Consider the following 17,750-nt stretch of genomic DNA (forward strand, 5'->3'; position numbering starts at 1 on the left):
AATGAATGAATGAATGAATGAACGAATGAACGCATGAATGAACGAATGAACGAATGAATGAACGATGAACGAACGAACGAACGAACGAACGAACGAATGAATGAATGAAGGCACGAACGAGCGAACAGACGAACGGACGAACGGACGAACGAACGAACGAATGAACAAACAAACAAACAACAATCAAACAATCAAACAAATAATAATAATAATAATAATAATAATAATAATAATAATATACAATCAATTACTTATAAGCTGGACCCAAATATATTTATTGATTGAGGCGATATAATAGATAATACTGACTTTGCGGTCAACATGAACTGTATATTTAAAAAAAAAAAAGTTAATAGCTGTTTATCTACTTGATTACGCATGTATCACGTCACGATAACAGTATGACTGTGCCATTTACAGTCGGATTATATTTTGAACTTCGCTTGTTAAGATCATCCGTGCAACATCGATGTTATGTAACTAAGTTAGTTTAGAATTAAACTGATATTAAACGTATTGTCAACCAGGGTACGACTGCTGTATATTGATCTGAAAAATACCTTAAATCACAGTACAAATTAATCAATCTTTATACATGAATATTGATTTAAAAAAGGAGAAAATAAAATAGTATCTTTTCATTTTATCACCTTACCTAAATGTGTTTTCGTACATAATTGTTTTTGTGTTTGTTTAGCAAAAACCGGTCTTTAATGTTAAAACACAAAATGTTAAGTCGGAAACACTTAATAAAGAAAAGCACATGGACAGAAATAGCGAATGAATCTATTTCGGGTTGTAAAATTACACCTCGGAGTGAATAACAACTCAAGTGATGTAGGATTTTTTTTTAAATTATCTACTGCTACTACTACTACTACTACTACTACTACTACTACTACTACTACTACTACTAATAATAATAATAATAATAATAATAATAATAATAATAATATTAATGATATTAACAATTATTATATTACTACTACTTATAAGAATAATAATCCAACTGACTGTTCGCTATGAAATGCATATCAATTCCCTGACCACACTCTGAATAATAAAAATGCGTAAAACCTCAAAGCTGCAATGTACGTGATGTTAGCGGCCTATCGGCATTTCGGCCAAGCTGCTTGAAGCAAGCGGCCTGGCGACCAGACAGCCTAGCGGCTTAAATTGCTTCCTAATTATTTTATTTTCGTTTCTTCTAAAACATTGATAAAAATTGATAAATCTAATGTTCCTTTTCACAAATCAATATCCTTTAGCGAATACCAGCATCTTCCCTAGCTGGACTGGTTGATTGAATATTTTTATACTCGCTTCAGAGTGTTGAAGTTTTTAGAAGAAAAAAAATATTAAAGGGGAAAGCTCATATAAAAATGATTTCTGTTTATCTATGAATAAATATGCTTTGATTTATCATTGTTTTTTTCCCAAAACGGATGTTCAATTTCATTGAATAGAGAACAAATCTATGCTGATAGGACCCTAATTCGCGCAATTTGCGCAGCACGGCCGCTCGGCTGCTAACTTCACGAACTTATAGCTAGCTGCTTATTCTTGCATCAAGGGATGTATTGCAACAATCAGATTTGCTGGGCGTTCATAATCAGTACGAAACAAAACAATTATGTGATATGCGCATCCTTTTGAAAATTTGATTTTTATAGAAGTCCAGTGCATGTACATCATGTAGCCCAGTATTTTCAGGTCACTTATATTTCCAAATAGTTTCTCCTTGTCATGTATATTTAACACTCAGACTCATTCGGTTTGTATTTACATCTAATCCTCCGAGGTCGGTTCAAGTGGCCTTGTGAATTTATATGAGATATATTTGGGTGCCATTTATAAAACTTATTCAGTTAAATCTACACATATGTCATTTCAAAGTGAAGAATATTACTGGTCATAAGATTTTCATGAATACAAGCCAATGTGCCTGGTCAGCTTTTTTTCTAGGTGCATAATTTTGACAATTTTGGTCTAAGACTGGACTCGGAAATAAAGGGCCGAATTCAGATTAACCAATCTCGCCCACACACAATGAGTTAATCCTCTGTAATAACGGCTCAGAAATGATTAACACGTAAGTGTTTTGTGTGTGGGACATTTGTAAGTGCAAGACTAGACCACCCATAATGTACATGACAAGCAGTAAAGATGAAATATTTAATAAATTTGGAACGACTATGGGGCATGATCGTTACCAGACAATATTCGATAGACCGGGACAGTCCATTGGAGTACATGTACTTAAAAAACGTGACTTCTGTGAAGACATCAATTTTCAGAAGGATGCACCATTCACATATTTGTTTTGTTTTATGCTGATCTTGACCGCCTTGAAAACTTGATGGTTGTAATTCATCGATGACTGCAATAAAAAACAGCACTATGTACGTGAAAATAGCGGCTTAGTGGTGTGAAGTAAGCGGCCTGGCGACGTTATAATCGGATCGGCTAATGATGACAGAAACAATAATAATAATAATAATGATGATGATGATAATAATAATAATAATAATAATAATAATAATAATAATAATAATAATAATTATTATTATTATTATTTTTATTATTATTATTAATATTATTACTATTGTTTCTGTCATCATTATACGATCTTAGTTTTCCTACATTTCTTGATTTGCTTTCTGTCCGAGTTGTTATTTTTCTTAAGAAGTAGATGAATGCGCCTTTTATATCCATGTGGTTTTTTATAAAGTGCTTTCAACTTCCATCTTTAATTTATTTTCAAACGCTAAGCCCACTTCATGCAGACTAAATTACATTACGATTATATACGAATATGTTCAAATCACGTGATACAATTGAAAACGGTTATATTTTAAAAACAACAGGAAACAGAAAACATGCATTTTAACGAATTTTAGAACTGTTATTTACAATCCAAAATGTTTATTTTTTATTAGCGAACTGTTTTAAAAGGGAAGTTTCATTTTAAGAATAATAATTTTAATTGTCATTTGTTTGTCGCAATTACTGACAAAAAGGTACTCAAATCACATATGTTTACATCGTATACTATAACCACCATGATAGTGAAGCAGCTAATCCGATATGATCATTAAAACATAATATATTTGTACCGTATTGGTCACTTGATGAAGTGGAGTGTAAGCGAGGCATGTGGATATGAACAGGCCCAAATTTCTTGAGACTTCTTAAGCTTAACAGGCTTAAGTAGCTTATTTTATTTATCTAAAATACTGACTTAAATTGATTTTTTATAAATGAACAATGGTGTATTGTGATTATCATAGAGATAATTTCTATTTAAAGTATAAAATTTCTGAAAGAAGTTAATATAATGCAATAAATTGAAAACAAACAATAATGAGATTAGCTCCTAATAAGGGACTTAAAATGTTTGGAGAAATCGGGGCCAGATCACTTGAGTGTCACTTCCCTTTTTCCAATCAATTGGTTACTTGAGTTTCTCTTACAGGAATGTGGTTGGAGTGTGAGTGAGAGTAGATGTCTTGAATTCGGGCAAAGAAGATTTGTAAAGTAAGACAAAGTATATTGAAAACCTTGTACCACACTGGGCCAGTCCGGACAGCAAAAACTTAATTTGAACAAACTGTGTTGAGCACCATTACATAATGGTTAAGATCTTATTTCAAGGGTCTGTGCCTTGCTGTTTCAGAGGAAAAAAGTGTTGTTTTTTTACTTCAGACGTTATAAACGAAGGCCAAGGCATGCTTTGACCAATGGAATATCATTTGATTTTTTTAGTCAACAGCCATAACATGAGGCTACATACAAATTATCAAAAGTCCTGTGATCGAGAGAAAATTTTAAAATACTCGTAAAAAGGAAACCAGGGACAGCTTGGGCATGGTCACTTATGACAACAAAGCTAATATTTTATCATGTTGTTCAATTGGCATTGAAAAAACAACAACATTGAGGCTCCTCGGAAGAGTAAACATCGCGTCCCGCACTCAACCACCAATACTTGGGCCTGACATTTTGGGACAGGCCCTGATCCTAGTTAAGACCACACACACACGTACAACAGCATGCCAATAAGAATAAATTAGTGTTCGGTTTACAGCCATAGTCAGGAGCGTAGCTCTTCCTCTATTCGTGAATGTGTTTGCCTCCACTTCTAAAAATTGTTTACCATGGTGCAATCAGGTGCATTCTGGTAGTTCGTATGTTCTTAATAAGGCTGTAGGCAGCTAGGCCTGCATACTTTTATAACCGTATTCCTGAAATCGCATCGGCAATTCGACATAACATTTTTAACTTTTGGCGAATTAATGCGCGCACAGTCGTATCAACCCCAGCGCGGTTAGAACTGCGGTGGTCACCGGCTTAATTAACATTGACATTCGCATCGAAAATACCTCGAGGGCAAAAGCTACTGCTTATTAATAAGCTTGCTATAAATAACGCTGTAATGAGTTCTCAATCTATGCGGTTAATATGGTTCAAATAAACTGCATTTTACGTAATATAACGCGATTGAAATTGTAAAATAAGCAATTATTTAATTATCTGCGAGTTACAGAACGTAATATAAAAAGCCGAATCCTATATACCTGTGTTTCGATTTTGCGCCGATGAATGATAATATCTGCATGTACAGTGTCGTTAGAATATAATGTGGGTCATCGTTTTCGGACAGGGGTACTCCCTCTGCGAAGTTGTCAAAACCCGGAAAAATATAAATCATATCATGATGCAATTAAATGCTAATTAGGCGTTAAATATAAATTCATAATGTTTTAAATGAATCATTCATTTTATCCTACAAGCATTTTGTTTGTGGGGAGGGGGGGATTTAGTTATTTCATGAGTATATTTTCTATGTTTTAAATGTCTTGACAATTTTTATTGAGATTCTTATTTTATCCTTGTGTTTATAAAATGTGTGTTGCATTAAACCATAATCTTGTGTAAGCACCTACTAACAACCTTTTAACCCTAAATAAATGCATATTATACATTTTTACCACTCAAATTAAATGGCGTAAAACGTTAAAAGGCTATCGACCTGCTACAATTTGTATCATAGTCATGTAATGCCAAACGGAAAGTATGTGAATATTTCTCAGTTTGTCTCAGTAATTTCAGTCCAATATTTTGAGCATGATCAATATTATTTTTTTTAAAAAGAACTGATATAAATGTGTTCATATAAATATGTTCATTTTTTCCACCAAAGATATACGTATAGCGCATAATAAGATACAAGTATGTACATCAAACATATATATATATATATATAAATAGTAAGTGTGTTTTCGAGCCATAGGTATTTGGCGTTGTAGAAAGAAGGCTTTAACATAAACCTAATTAAAATGTCCAATGCATTTTGTTGGGATTCATTTAGTTGAGCTAACATACCCTGGTAGTAAATTAAGTCAGGTTTCAAGAGTAGAGTAGATTCTACTAAAATTTCCTTCATGCCTGATCCGTGGCAGTGCATTGTTCATGAAACCAAAGCTCCAGAAAAGGGTTTAATATGATTTTGAGAATTACTCCCTACCTTATATGTAACGTTTGGCCTAGTCCACATTTCAAGTGACTTATACTGCATGATCTCATTAAGAATCAACTTAAAACTCTAAATGTGTTGGCGAAAAAAATTATGAGCAGGCATATACTATCTTTAAAAAATGATGGTGTTTTTTCGAGAACGTTTAGTTTAATTGAAAAAAATACCTTGTAGAATACATTTGCTGAGTGCAATGAGTGCAGTTGTAATTGTGGAAAGTTGCGTATTGATATAAGAATGCAAATGCAGGTATTAAGTTGATCATTTAATTGACTTACACAGCAGAGTATGTGTATAGCTATAATACGGGGACAAAAATCGTTATTCATCTTTTTACTTGAATTATTTGGACTTTTAAAAAGGTACTAAATGGCAAAATAGTTAAGTACACGAGTCCTGCTTATTTAATACGACATATGGAAATTTCTTTGCTAGTAGTTTTTGCACAATGATGAGCTTGAAATACCAGAACTGAAAGTCTCTGACGTTTTGGCCGAACGAGTGTTAAAATGACCATAGTGAAAATGTATGTTTACCATTACTTTGATTACTCTTTTAAAACTGGTTATTATTTAAGATATTATTTTAGCAAATGATGGTTTGATCAGTTTCGCAAAAATTTAAAACAAGTCTAAGATTTTGAGGACTGCTGCAGCATATATTGCAAGGTCGTACACTGAGGAGCTGGCCGAAAGGATAAGTATTGAAAATGTATCTGTTTACAAACTTTGACATTGGCTCTCCGATATGGGTGCCAGGTTTGTGCTTCGACATTTGAATGTGACGACAATGCTAAAAAGGGCAATTATTATATCTTTTTTATAAAAATGAGTTTTGCCGAACGAATGTTAAAAGGACCATAGTGAAAATGTATGTTTACCATTACTTTGATTACTCTTTTAAAACTGGTTATTATTTAAGATATTATTTTAGCAAATGATGGTTTGATCAGTTTCGCAAAAAATTAAAACAAGTCTAAGATTTTGAGGACTACTGCAGCATATATTGCAAGGTCGTACACTAAGGAGCTGGCCGAAAGGATAAGTATTGATAATGTATCTGTTTACAAACTTTGACATTGGCTCTCCGATATGGGTGCCAGGTTTGTGCTTCGACATTTGAATGTGACGACAATGCTAAAAAGGGCAATTATTATATCTTTTTTATAAAAATGAGTCATTTACCAGGCGGTTGAGCGGCATTGTTGTTTCGCACGAAACCCTGCTTCGAATCCTGGTCCGGAGTGGAACTAAATCCAATCAAGGAAATATGGTCTTCTGATAACTTAATATTGCCACCGTTTAGGGGCCATTTTGAGTTAAAAGTAAACGGTTTCTAACTTATCTGAATGTGAAAATATATCACTTTATCAGTATGACCAGAAGCACATACTTTCGCGGTACTCTCGTGTACAATGCACAAAATACCCTTGACCAACAGTCACACCCAATGCTTTCTTTCTATAGATTTTATCGACATTTCATGATGTTTGAAGTATTTGTCACATTTCAATTTTAACATTAATTAAGTCACTGTGTATTCCAAATAAATTTAAACACTGCTTGCATAAACATATATCGTCATATACTCGACATTAAAGTCATGAGATAACGCGTTGTATTGTCTACATTCAAAAAAATATTTCTAAGACACAACTTTTATGCTAATCTGGAAAATGTACACTCTTACTTACACTAATATAAAGGTGAACACATATCCATGAGTTTTTTACAGCGACTAAAAACTACATGATATGGGTAAAGGGTCTGGCATTAAAAGACAGCACGTTTACGATGTAACCATATAAACACAGTACAGCAAGATTGCTTATGATTGTTGGGATCACATTTTATTTGACCTGTTTTTAACAACAAAACTATTTTATGCAATTGCTCAGTTTAAGTTCCAACGGCAGGACATTCTCAGACGGGACACTAGTGCTGTCTCTTCATCGCTCAGTTCAGGGTTCAAGCGGTTAACTGTTGGATGTTTACAAACATTAGATTTGAGTATACTTAAATTTGGACTTTCTTTGGACATTAAACAGTAGAGAACTATTTTGCGACATTTTATGTGTTACAAATTTAGTAGAAGAGTAACTGACAGGGAATCTCATTTAAAGATGGACTCTCACTCCCACATAAGAAGTACCACCATTTACCGAAACTGAGAAAAATAATGGTTGTTATGAAGGATACCGAGTTAGATATGGAAGAAAGATGCGTAAAACACAGAATTTCCTTATTATGAGATAATAATTGATTACTGTCGGACCCACCAGTCATTCATGTTCAGTGCGTTCTAAGCTACTAAATACATGTTTACAATCCTATTATCATCAATAAATAGTTTCCATAAATGCATAATAAAGCAAGAATAAAAAGTTTATCACTCAAAAGGTATGTTTGTCATACATATGTATGTGTTTACTTTTCATACGATTGTCACCATAATATGATTCAAAACTATTTACGTACATATATTTTTCAGTAATATACCATTTCGCAGTTCTTTTTACCGTTAATAGAAACACACATACAATTACATTAAAACAGTCAGCCATAATAATGTTTTGTCCTAATTCAAAGCTATTGACGTACATATAATTTTTGCAGTTCTTTTCGCCGATAAATGAAACACATATATGATTACATGAAAACAGTCAGTCAACTAATCATTCACAATAAAGTTAATGCCGCTCAACTGCCTGGTAATAGTATTAACGCATCATTACGCGATGAACAGTTTTTCGTTTGCTAAACCGTTCTTTTTATAAAGAAATAAACATATATTAACTGAGCCTGTAACATAATAAAAAAGGTATAAGATAAAAAATAAATAACCTAAACCACTTGTTTTTTTTAATGAATTCCGCAAAATTTGTTGACAACGGAAATAAAAAAGACTGTTATTTAATGACTAGTACGATAAGACCACACATTTTGGAATGGTTACCGGCAGCATGCAGTCTTTACGCATTCCATATAGGAAATTGTTACCTTTGATTTATGTTTCTGTAGATACAGACTGGTCAATTAGTAGCGATTAAAGATTTTAGATACAGCTTTTGTATAAAAGGCCATATATTTTGTAGGCAACCTTATAAGTTTTCATGATAAAATGATATGTGCAGTGAAAAACATTTAAATCTGTGATGGCACAATACTAAAATATGTCAAATAACTGTTATGAATCACTCACGATAGGTCCATGACTAAGATATATGTGCTGTATTTGGCTTGTAATGGTTCACTCTGAGCTTATTAGTTTTATCTGAGAGTTAGCATATGAACCTAGAATTGCCATTCGTTGTTCTCACGTAGTTGCGTCAGGACCGCTACACTGGATAGTTAGGGTGATGCAATTGTTCAATAAAACATTTTAAAATAAAACTATTATGATAAGCACTTTTGACATTTGTGTCTATAAACTTTTAAATAAAGTAACAAATGCAACGAAAAGTACAGGTCTTTCTTATATTTTGTAAAGTATTGCATTCACATCAACCTTTGGGCGACACAATAACACGGAATTTACGCATATTTCGAAACTATTTTTTTGAGGGAATTTTGAAATCTTTTAAGTTGAACACAATTAAATTTTCTGTTAAAAAAAGTTTTGTTTTTCACATTTATGAACTCTTATCTTAAACATATAACTATGACAAGAAAATTATTAATAAAAATATAAATGTATCCCAAAGGTTGTTTACAAAATATACACACTTTTTTTGAAATTGATGATTTTTCCTAAAATGGTATTCCTGCTGATTAGTGCTTAATGACTGAACCTTTTTAAAGCGTTCAAAATCGTTTGCAAAATTGTTTTATTATTTTAAAAAATAAATTAATAGAAAAAAACACAATTACTTTTGGGCGACACAACATATATCCTATGGGCGACACGAGTCTCCCAAAGGTTGCATCAAAGTTACCCAAAGGTTGGATTGTTCTAAATATATATATATATATATATATATATATATATATATATATATATATATATATACATTGTAAATACATTGTAAATTCTGCCATTATCAAACTTATAACAATACTCTGTCATTAAATACAAATTATATTTATCAATGGAACATTGGTTATTATAATATTTGGTAAATACTTAAAAAAGAGACAAGGGGCCACACAATTATTAAAATATCGTCATAAGCAACTGTTGAGGTTACCAGTTACTCCAGCTTTGATTTTATAGATAACGCATTTGTTTTGTTTCTAAGTACCAAATAACAAACCATAAACAATCATTATCCAATATCAGGTGAATGAAACTACAAGCATGCAAGATGATTGGATGCTGACTCGTTTTATTTCTGAAGCTTTTCTGATGTTCGGTGTGCTTGAGGTGTTTGAACGTTGGATGTATCTCTGATCCGTGTATTTTACCCATTAGTCCTTACCAGGGTAACTTCTTAATGTTTTGGATACTGTGCTTGTTTAAGCGTGAAATATATCTGAACGAGACTGAGTCAACACCATTTTACTTACCAACGAGAATCCCTGGAGACAAGGCGAACATTTTTTTGGTTCGCAATTTACTTCGCCAGCGATACATTGGCACGTTTCACAGTTGGACCTCTCCTTGAATCCTCCAGACTGTAACAGATCAATGGTAACCTCTACTTGAAGACGAAACTTGCAAATGCTTTAATAAAACCCCGAACATTTGTCATCAAAGCATTATTTAATTAAAATGTTTCTTTCATGTTTTTTAAAGATACTATGAGTTTAAACAGTGAAGTAACAACAGTAAAAGTTATTATTTTGATATTTTCACTGCAAAAAAGAAGGGGGGGGGGGATTAATTTTAAGAACTACATCTAAAATCCATTGTCGTATATTTCACTTGATCAACACAAAACACAAGACATTTAAACAAGACATTATTGCCAAAATTATAATTTGATATTTGAGGTTGTAGAAGTTATGAAAAAGATATATTTGGAGAAAAGAAATAGTTTCATTTGACGAAACAGGTTTCTCAAATAGGTTTTTGAACTTTGAAGATGAATGTTGTATAAACATTTGCTTTCATTCGAAACAAAATACAGACAAAAAACAACTACTAAAACAGAAATTCGATGTTAAATCATTTATCAAATCCTATTTTTGAAAAATCGTTTAACTTTGTAATGCCAACTCAAAATCAACAAAACAATTAACAGGTTAACTGGTGATGTTTTCACCTAACCCACGCCTCAACTTTTTTCAACAACCTAGCGTGATTTTTAGGATAACTTTATCTGGAAAACAACTCGTCTTCAAGCTAATCAGACTGGTCCCTGACAGTGAGAGATTATTGAATAACAATGTATCATTTAACTAACTTGTAATCCCTGTTATCCGCCATTGTTTTCTAACTCGTTCGATTTTCAAATTGTTATTCAAAAAATGGCGACCAGTGTAGCTATTTAGTCATTCGTGTCCAATTCAACTTAAAAGTGATTGCATGCATAGACTACTATTATTTTAAACATAGATACATATATAAAAGTTGCTGATGAATGTTCATAGAGGGTTTGCACTTAAAAGCGTGTAAATATAAAACTGCATAACAAATGGATTTTTTTCTTTTTCGAACCGGAAATAGACAGTAAAATTTTACGTCATCAGCGGAAATAATTCGAGTGAGTGGAATTAAAATCAAGTATAAAAGAAGCTTGAAAAATGTTGATTTCAGATAAAGATTAAATTTTATTTCACTCGCGATCGTAGAAAAACTACCTGTGTTATTTATGACAGTCTTGAAGAAATTCAATTCAAAACAGAAATCAATATGGATCCTCTCAGTAATTTGTTCTATTTGAATTATTCAATGTGTCAGAACTACTTATATCAACCATTACCATGAGAATCTGTCCATCCATCAAACATGGGCACTTGTCCTTGGTGACACACTGGCGACCATCACAGTAGAGTCCATCTGCACAGCCATCCTTGGGACAGGCGGAGATATCCAGACCTTCGAAGCACCGGAGAACCCGTTTGTTGACAGTGCTCGTCGTGCCGGGTTGAGTGGTACTGACTGAGTTCACTTGTGTGTGAAAGAAAAAGTGGAAAATATAAATTGGATAGTTTTCATATTTCCAGAATTGTCTTACAGAGACTGAATATAACATAAGGAGTGAAATGTTGAATCGCTCACTTACAATCCGATAATTATTGATTTTTCAACATCAATAATATCGTATTATTAGTATTGATATCAAAATATAGACAATTTAATGAAGAATAAAACAGTTTGTTTGTTCTATTTCTGACATGAGGTAAAATGTTATTAATCAAATCAAAGCTTTATTACTCACAACATTCTGTTGTGTTCTTCAGGCAACCTAATCTAGCCTTGTAGTCGTAGCACAGTGGAGAATTGTCCGCATTAAAGCACTGTAGTCCATTCCAGAGGTCGCACTTGACCTTCTGGCCAGCCTGGTCATACGGAAGCTCGTCGCTGGCCCGGACGCAATCGATCATGATTGGAGTTGTGCACCGTTCAGACAAGGATTGGAGTGCGGATATTGGCTCGGAGTCTCCGCCCGAGGTCAAAGTCAGATGACCTTCATTGACCCAGACATCCCAAAAGATACAGATGTTCGCTTTAAGTATGAAACAAGTAAAAGTCACTGAACATATCATAAAAAAATAACATTTTATCGTTTTTATTAAAATGGTATGTATGGTCAGTTAAAGAAAACTATTGTTTTAATTAACAGTATGCGTTTCGGGGTTCCGAAGTATCATTTTCGAAACTATCTTTACTAAAGATAAGTAATGGTGTTTTTGTTTTATTTATTGTTAGACGTACACTTCTCGATCAAATTAAATGCAAATTAGAAGGTTTATTAAATGCAAAATGCAAAATGTATTAAACACATAATAGGTATGATCTGTTGCAAAACATGCACCCACCATGGTATAAATGACATGTTTGAATGTCACTTTGATGCTACGACTGTTGAATTCATTCACATTTTATTTCTACATTGTAAAAATAAAGTATGATACTCACAAACAGTCGGTGGTGTATTTGGTGTAACAACTGATTGAGTGAAAGTTGGTTGAGGTACGGTCGTGACACCTAAAAATAAGTATAATATAATGAAAGACTGAAAAGTTACCATTTTATTTTTCTATTTAAAGTAAAACAAAGCCGCTTGTAATCACCAGGCCCTTTAAACAGAGCTTCTTGGTTTGTAACATCAAATATTGATGCTTACTGATTTGCATCATAATAGGCATTTGCACCCTTCATCAATGATATAGTAGTTAAAAGTAAAACTTAATATGCCTACTTGGGTAACCCTCGTAACAGCCAAGAAGTTCCATCCTCAAGGCAATAACTCCCTTCCAGGTGAGCGGCACAACTCGAATGTACTGCGCTCTGATTGGATGGTCAAACCAGTTGGTAGCCATTGATCCGGAGTTGTTGTTGCCGGAAAAAATCTTGAAACAAAAATAATGTACGTCATATCGTAAGTGTCGTAAACAACATAATTTAGCTTGCTTGTTAATCATATCAAACACATCCAATTAAAACATTGTTATAATAGTTGTGTATTTTTTTTATAACAGGTTTTAACGGTACTATCACCCGTCAAAAGCAAGAATTATATTGCGTTTGATTTTATTTGTGTGTTTAAACTTGTGATAGTATTGAATCCATTACCCAAAATCGTCATTCATTTTGCTGAACTCTGTGATCCGGAGATATGTTAGCTTGTTGGAAGTTCTAAACAAATAAAGATATAGAATTTTAACATTTGGAAGAAAAGTTTGCAGTTACCTTGTCTTGTCCAAAATCCTGGTATGGTGACCAAATGAAGCCGTCATTAGAGAAGAGAACTTTGTATGATGTCACATACGAACCGCTGTTTTCGCGTCCCTGTGTGATTATTCCTGTCAGCAGCATGGGCTTCAGGAAGTTCACCTGTAATTAGATCGGTAGTCAATACATATATATAAAATTATATATAATAATAAAATATTGATAATATTGAATCACATTATCACGTTGTTATTCCGAAGCATAGAATCTATAAATATAATCGTTTTGTGACTATATTGCACATAACAAATACGTCTGGTAACCACTAGTATAGGAATATATTAACTCAGGTCCATATGTGGCTATTCTATATGTATTAGGGGTTTCAAAAATTGTACTCTTATTTTTTGTGTGTCATTGCAAGCAATTTGATGAAGACAATGGTAATTGTTCCATTGTGAAACACATTGTTTTGTAAATGGTCTTGCCACTTGGTGCTTTCTTATGGTTAGACGTCCCTACGGCTTAAGCTGTTGAAGCGAGTAGACACTTCGTATTTAAACCTGGCGTTGACCGTACATAATAACTGACATCGATTAAACTGGTGGAAGACCATATGAATAAGAGCCTACCTGGATATACTGTTTCTGATCGTTATGGTTTGGTGTCCATGCGCCGTGGCTGTTAAGTCGGGCAGAGGCTGGGTTAAGGTTGCCGTCTCGAGATGAGGAGACACTGATCATGTTGGTCACAATATGCCCGTTTTCCATTCCCATTTTCTCACGACAAACGACTGGGGGAACTTAATATGAAACTCTTTACATTATACAATACAAAAGCATAATGTTAAGCATAAACGATTCGTTTATGACATCGAAACGAATAATTGCTTGTCAAATATAAAACAAATGGCTTGTTTCAATGAGAAAACATTATCAAGAATTCGAATAATAGGTTTGGCATGAAACCAACTCTTTAAAAATGAGACCGAATATGCTATGTTTATCCCAAAACATTTGTAATGCTATTCAAAATTTAATTATTTTAGGACAAAAAACAAGTCAACATTATACCCAGTACTCAATCATATGACTACACACGACTGGAAACAAGCTATTATTATTTATATAACATAACACACACACCATTAAGACAGGCAAACCAACTGAATTCCGTTCCCGATCATTTGACTGCACACGACTCTAAACAAGTGGTTCTTACTGATATTGCATTAAACCTAAATCGCTATGACAAGAAACCAGAATACAAACTTTCCGTTCGCAATTATTTCTCCTCAGTTTTCTGGACTTTTCAGCGAAACGCGATCGGAATGAAAGGAAACGGAAGTCTTTCTTTAAAAATAGGAAACAATAACTTCCAGTTCCTTAAGAACATCCTTAAGAGATAGGCGATCCCATTTTTAACATTTGCGAGGCTATTTTCTTGTTAACATGTAGCTTAAGATAACAAAGACAAAGACGAACAATAAATAGATAGATTTTCACACGTTTTGAAACGCAATTTCACTTACAAGTCGTATCCTAAGATTATATATTAGGAAAGTAATATTTGTTTTTAGGATTGGTTGTTTTAGAATTGCGTTTCATCGATGTATGAAATAATTTGGTAATTGCAAGGTTTGTGAAGTTGGTAGGACTTAAAGATTATCTATGTACTGACCGAATAATTTGATACCCAGATAAACCATAATTGCAAACGTGTATATGTTTATTATTACACACATTATCTTATGCTGAAATATGTTCGAAATATCAATGCAAGCATGAAAGATCGTGTGTTCATATAAAAAAGCACAAGAGGAGTGTAAAGAGAATAGTTCTTACTGTAGGGAACGGTGACTGTTGTTGGCGGATTAGTCGGAATAAGGGCTGTAAGACAACACAAATAAGAATATAATAATGATGATACATGCATTTAACACGTTAAGACACATCTGTTCATGTGGGCATTACTATGGCAGTAAATAGATTTATATTATTTCAAATTTAACAGTATTACATCAATTCATCAATCATGTACACATATTAAATTACACTCATGTTTGTGAATAACATATCATTCATAATTTCAGTTAGATTTAAACAAAGAGTAGTATCTAAGATAGGAACTAAGTTATTCATATATCTTTCATAACATTCACCATGTGTTTATCCAAAAATAGTATGCAGTAAATTACCTGGACATTCACAGTGGTATCTGACTTTGTAATCACTGCATGGAATTGGTGCGTTCACAGCGTCCTCACAGATAAGTCCATTTTCCATGGAGCATTCAAGGATCTATGGTTAGAAATGAAAATCTCATATTTCGTTGCATTTTACACGAGTTGAAAACGTTTATTATACCATAATTATGTTAATAAGGGTAGATATGAAAGCATTAATGAAAATGTGTAAAATCATACATATATTTATTTCTAAAACATTTAACTGTTTAACACTTTTTATTCAATCACAATTACTTAAGTGTTACTCTCATAAGTTTGTCGCTAGGTTATCATTCAAGAAAATAAACATTCACCGACGATTTGCATTCATACCTCGCCAGAACTGTAGCTAGCAATGTTATCGATGGTCATACACTCGATTCCAGACACCCTGCCGTCGACACAGAATGTCGCCTTTTCTGTCGCATTCATGTGTTCATGCTCCTTTCCGTCTGGCTGTGTGTCTCTGTTTATCCAAGGCGACCATTTCTCTACGCATTTGCTTGGTGGGTGAGCTGTGGGCAATTTAGTTGACATTCCCGGTGGGAAAGCGGTGGGCAATTTGGCTGACATTCCAGGTGGTTTGTTTGTTGGGGAGCCGTTTGTGTGCTCAGGTGGTGGCAATGTTGGTGTAAGGCTGGAACTGCCGGCTGATGGTTTGCCAGTTGATGTACCAGAACAAACCTGTCCCGCTGGTTCACAGAAAATACGGATTTCGTAGTCCAAGCACCGGCCTGTTGGCTGTTCGAAGCCGAAGCACATTAAACCACCAGATGCAATGGTACACATGACATTAACTTGGTCTGTTTGATTGATCATTGCATGCGTATCTTTTACCCTACATTCAATGCCCTGGATATCAATGTCTTTGCAGAACTGGTATATAGTTCTCAGTTCTGAAAACGTTTCAGATTCGCCTGTGGAAGCATCAGGCTTATGCCCGTCCATCCAAGTCGTCCAACCGCAAAGGACTGGTCCAGCAGTAGATACACCAACGCCTGGTGCCGTTGGTGACATTGTCGGTGTAACTCCACTATGCACTGGTTGTTTTGTTGAATGACTGTTGGCAGTAGTATTATTCATCGTTGGTTGCAGTGTTGGAGTTCCACCAGATACGCTCATGGGTTGTTTTGTTGTTGTTTTGTTGAAGTTTCTATTTGGTTTCTCACTAGGAAAGCCGGTTGAGGCGCTTATCGGATGCTGTGTTGGAGTTCTATTCGAACCTGGGTTGGGTGAAACTGTTGTCGCTGAAATTAAAGAACGTTGTGTAATTTATTAGCAATGATTTCGAATTGTTTACAAAATTAACCCACACAAATTATAATATACGAATGTTTAATTTGCGTAGTTCAACAGGTTATTTTCACAAATCATACATAGCTCTTAAAATTATTCCAATTCAATTCAATAGTGAAAATGTTCATTGAGACTGTCGCGATCTTTTAAACGAAGCGACGAAACTTACAAACGCATGGACAAAAGAATCTGATTTCATAGTCGTTACATCCTCCCGCATTGTCCGTGTTCAAGCACTTCAATCCAGTTGTAACATCACAGGAGACCTTCTGAGACCCGTCTTTCACGGCGGTGTGGGTACGAATATCCCTGCACTCAATAAGAAGAGGACTAACACAGAAATGGTTTAAACGGCGGATATTGGAGATAATCTCAAAATCGCCGTTTCCATACGATGGTCTGTCGCTGTTGATCCAAGCAGTCCAGCCGCAATCGGGATATGTAATAATTGGCCCTGAAATATTGACGCATTTATAACAAAGCACCCGTTTTATGACATTTCACTTACACTGTAGCTTTATTGCCAAATACCTGCAAATTCAATACTGAAACTCTTGAAACAGATATTAACAGAGATACAGTAGTAGTAGTAGTAGTAGGAGTAGTAGTAGTAGTAGTAGTAGTACCACCAAATGTCCGTGGTATAAATCATATTGAGGACAAATCAACATACGGATAGTAGGGATGCTGCCGTTCAACATGGGTGGTATAAGTGTAGTTGTTGTTGCCTGGGGTATGGCATAACAGTTTTCATATGTTTTGCAGTTGATCTCATTGTTCGAACACTGACACAGGGAGCAGTTGTCGGTAGGGCTAGGCCATGTCTCGTATGCCTGCAAAAAGTGAACATTCATCTTTATTCTCTGATTAATAAAATGTTTCCTTGAATTTTGATTCATATTTAAAAGCATA

The 17,750-nt window shown here is 34.1% G+C and overlaps 1 protein-coding gene across 1 annotated transcript in view; it reads right to left on the minus strand.

Annotated features, from left to right (window-relative positions):
- The window catches only part of LOC128240918 (uncharacterized), a 95,966-nt gene that overhangs the window by 32,374 nt on the left and 45,842 nt on the right, over positions 1-17,750 (minus strand). The window contains exons 61-72 of the mRNA XM_052957912.1: positions 17,512-17,671; positions 17,008-17,292; positions 15,876-16,789; positions 15,513-15,615; positions 15,160-15,204; positions 13,948-14,117; positions 13,334-13,477; positions 12,843-12,993; positions 12,560-12,628; positions 11,859-12,146; positions 11,400-11,587; positions 10,042-10,149 (exon numbers count right to left, since the gene is read on the minus strand). Of these exons, the coding sequence (XP_052813872.1) occupies positions 10,042-10,149; positions 11,400-11,587; positions 11,859-12,146; positions 12,560-12,628; positions 12,843-12,993; positions 13,334-13,477; positions 13,948-14,117; positions 15,160-15,204; positions 15,513-15,615; positions 15,876-16,789; positions 17,008-17,292; positions 17,512-17,671 (2,625 nt within the window). The remainder of the gene's footprint in view (positions 1-10,041; positions 10,150-11,399; positions 11,588-11,858; positions 12,147-12,559; positions 12,629-12,842; positions 12,994-13,333; positions 13,478-13,947; positions 14,118-15,159; positions 15,205-15,512; positions 15,616-15,875; positions 16,790-17,007; positions 17,293-17,511; positions 17,672-17,750) is intronic.

This window comes from Mya arenaria, chromosome 7, assembly GCF_026914265.1.
Source record: "Mya arenaria isolate MELC-2E11 chromosome 7, ASM2691426v1".
Lineage (NCBI taxonomy): Eukaryota > Metazoa > Mollusca > Bivalvia > Myida > Myidae > Mya > Mya arenaria.